At 31.8% G+C, this 3,565-nt stretch overlaps 1 protein-coding gene across 1 annotated transcript in view; it reads right to left on the bottom strand.

Moving 5' to 3' along the window:
* The window catches only part of LOC106464293 (lachesin-like), a 216,417-nt gene that overhangs the window by 7,218 nt on the left and 205,634 nt on the right, over positions 1–3,565 (bottom strand). The window contains exons 5-7 of the mRNA XM_013924420.2: positions 2,865–2,993; positions 1,624–1,911; positions 504–572 (exon numbers count right to left, since the gene is read on the bottom strand). Of these exons, the coding sequence (XP_013779874.2) occupies positions 504–572; positions 1,624–1,911; positions 2,865–2,993 (486 nt within the window). The remainder of the gene's footprint in view (positions 1–503; positions 573–1,623; positions 1,912–2,864; positions 2,994–3,565) is intronic.

The raw sequence follows: 3,565 nt of genomic DNA, 5'->3' as shown, positions 1-3,565 counted from the left end.
GTCATCATCAGGTACGTAATGATGACAAAAACTTGTCGAAACGTTGTACATTTGCTGTTATGTTAAACTTGTATTAAAGTTTTTCTTTATTACCCATTCAAGCCGTCTCCAGCCATTATTAGTCTCAAAGTGGGTTCCTCGTCATCGAATTTGATTCCATGTGTTAGTTATGATTTACAAATCCACTATCTCAAAGCATTCAACATGAAAAAACAAAACTGCAGTCAGAAACGCAAGTTGATGTATACATGCCCGATAATATTTACAATCTATCGTTCTCTTTGTGTGCACAAATTTTATGAAATTCTGCAATACGTTCTCATTCTGCTTAAAATGGTTTTTCTATAGAAAATATATAGGTTATTTATCTTCACGACAGTTCAAATCATCAAACATCTACTAAAGGGATAAAAACAAACAAACAAATACTTGAGCACGACTGGAATTGTAAAGTAATAATTCATATCCTGACTTTTATATGATGATATTGAGGAACAACGTACCTTTTGTTCCAGAATGGTAACTGTTGTAACTGTCAGTGAATGCTGTAGTAGGAGTAGGAGCAACATACTCTGTAACGATTGAAAAATAACCAAGGAAAAGATGTAATAATAAAAATATGAGTTACGAGTAATTCTACAATTCTTTTTAGGTGAACATACAATGAAAAAGGGTTTATTTAAGTAAAAAAAACAACAAAAACTACGGATAACAAATGAATGTGCGTGAGAATTTTGTTTTATTTCAAATATTGTTCATTATTCGTCAACTTATAACAATATTCTTGTGATTTTTGTGAATTTTTCATGCTTCGCCAAATATATTTTGAGAGTTTTATGTATATATATTGTTGGCAAGCTTTTGTTGACTTCGATAAACTTTCTACTTGTTAGACCTCAAACCAAAAGCTCCCGTCAGACAATTGTGACTTTCACAGCAATTACTAATAGCCATAATTAAAAAGAAAAAAAAACAGTAATTGTTAGTGTTAAGCCGATTATATTTGATAACACTACAAATATAATTAATTATAATTATGCTTAACGAGCTTAGAAAATACGTTCCCACCATCACAATAATGACCAGGTAGAAGCACGTGTAGTTTGTCCAAACCCAATCGTGTTCTTGGGAATTAGTCTTGATAAGACACTGTCAGAGTACTATTTTTTCATCTTAATGTAAGTCATACTTTTAAATATTAGTTTAAAATGGCTGCATGATGAAATAGAAATTTGGAAAATATTATATTTCGAATACCCAGAGTATAAGTCTAGATATATCTTTTTTCGCAATATCAATAATTAAGTTACATTTGTTCATCGAGTTTGATTTATGATCTCTTATGAAACTCACTATGAATTTCAAATGTGAATATTTTTGAATCATAGGTCAGTTATTCTCTCTGCCTTATTTCTAATCCAGATACGCGATATAAAAGCCAGTTCTTCTATATTATTTCTTTCAACTGACAACAAATTTTTTTACTTCGATCTATTTTTTTTCTTGCATCCTAATATAAGAGTTGAGTCAAGCATTTATATTTATGAGATGGAAATGAGGTTTAGTTTAATTTTCCTCGGGTCTGAGTTGTTTACTTATTTTTGGTTTATTTCTACTACGTACCGTGAAGACGAATGAAACCTTCTTTGTCACCAAGTGTATTTTTGGCAACACATTTATAAGAAGTAAAATCCTCTTTCTGCAAATTATGAATCTTCAGCTTCATCTCAATCTTGTACAAGTTTCTGGATTCATACAACCTGTACTTCGTGCTGTTAAGCAGAATTTTCCCATCATTTCTTTCCCAAGAGATTAGGGGTTTGGGCCAAGCCTCGATTTTACACTCGAGGGTGACATCCCTTCCTGCTGCTGCACCAATCACTTGATCGGGAACTTTGATTTCCGGTTGAACTGTAAATATATATATAACTCTCAAATTTACATATTTGAATGTGTTAGATCTAGATCCATGTTTACTCCAAGTGCAAAGGAAAGTTTGAACGCTAACTTTACTGCTGAAATATTGAAAAATTTTGCTGCGCATTCAGCTCAATTAATAACTCATGGCGAGATACAGAAGTAATAACTCAATAACTGGTAAATAATAGAATTCATTGTGAGAAACAAAAATGATAAAGTCAGCTTAGATAAAAATGAAAGAGCTGCGAATAAAATTACTAGACTTCAAAAGGATAATGAAAATGTAAGTACAGGATAGCATTTGTTTTTTTTTCTTTGTGAAACTAAAGTGACATGAGACGCTAAGAGAAAATAGGGAAAATTTCATTTGGAAAATATTAACCCAAACGTATAAGTTAACTTTTTCAATATATTATTAGTATTTTTCGATTCACAAACTCACCAATTCTGCATTTTTTCACGATCAATATTAAGTGTTTGAAGGAATACACAGTGATTGGTCGTTATATATGTATAAATGTCAAAATCTACTAAGAGATGGCGATAGCTGCAATAGCTTAAACAGTGTTACTAGCTATTTACTTGTTTGTTTGTTTTCATCCTCTCAGAAAATCCCCAAAACATAATTAAAGAAATAAACTGTTAACGTTTTGGAAATGTTTAGTCTTATCGTTATATAGCAGATAACACTTGACCATAACTGCATATCAACGTAAAATAGTGATTTTCAGATTTAGTACGATATATATATATATATACCTGATTTATATGTATATATCATGTTTAATTTTCAAAGAAAAGCAAGCCTAAATTCTGCAAGTCTTTGGTTTTGCATACGAAGCTATTAGCGATTAACTCATCAAGTTTATTTTTAACTATATCTCCTTGCACGTTAGGACTAAAGAAAGTAACGAAAACCTGTTTTCTATTAGTTTCGTACTTACATTTCACCTCAAGCATGATTCTCTTGCTGACTGATGGAGGAATACCGTTGGATACGATGCAAAGATATGCACCCATGTCCTTCCTGCTGATGTGAGTCAGGTTCAAAAACTCTCCCTCAATTTTGCGCTCTGGAAAAAAAAATGTTCTTGATTACTTCTGATATTGTGGCATCGCTCTCTGTTCTACTGGGGAAACATTTTAATGTTTACTTACTCTCAGTTAAAATACATCATATTGTGGCATCGCTCTCTGTTGTACTGAGGAAACATTTTAATGTTTACTAACTCTCAGTTAAAAGAGATCATATTGTGGCATCGCTCTCTGTTCTACTGGGGAAACATTTTAATGTTTACTTACTCTCAGTTAAAAGAGATCATATTGTGGCATCGCTCTCTGTTCTACTGGGGAAACATTTTAATTTTTACTAACTCTCAACTAAAAGAGACTTTAAGGTAAAAAATAAAACATAAAACAGTTAAAGTAATGCTTAACATGTCTTGTGCTGACGTACGTTTAATGACTGTCAGGAGAGTATAATCAGAAAATACAGCTTTATCTAAATGAATTTTAGATATTGAAAGGTTTAGAGAACTTTGAATCAGTGCATGATTTTCCAACGTGCTGTTGTTTTGTTGTTGTTGTTTTATTATTATTAAACACAAAGCTACATAAAGGACTATCTGTGCTCTGCCCACCACGA

This window comes from Limulus polyphemus, unplaced genomic scaffold, assembly GCF_000517525.1.
Source record: "Limulus polyphemus unplaced genomic scaffold, Limulus_polyphemus-2.1.2 Scaffold1611, whole genome shotgun sequence".
Lineage (NCBI taxonomy): Eukaryota > Metazoa > Arthropoda > Merostomata > Xiphosura > Limulidae > Limulus > Limulus polyphemus.
Note: the sequence above shows the minus strand (reverse complement) of the source record. Positions and strands in the feature narration are given on the sequence as shown.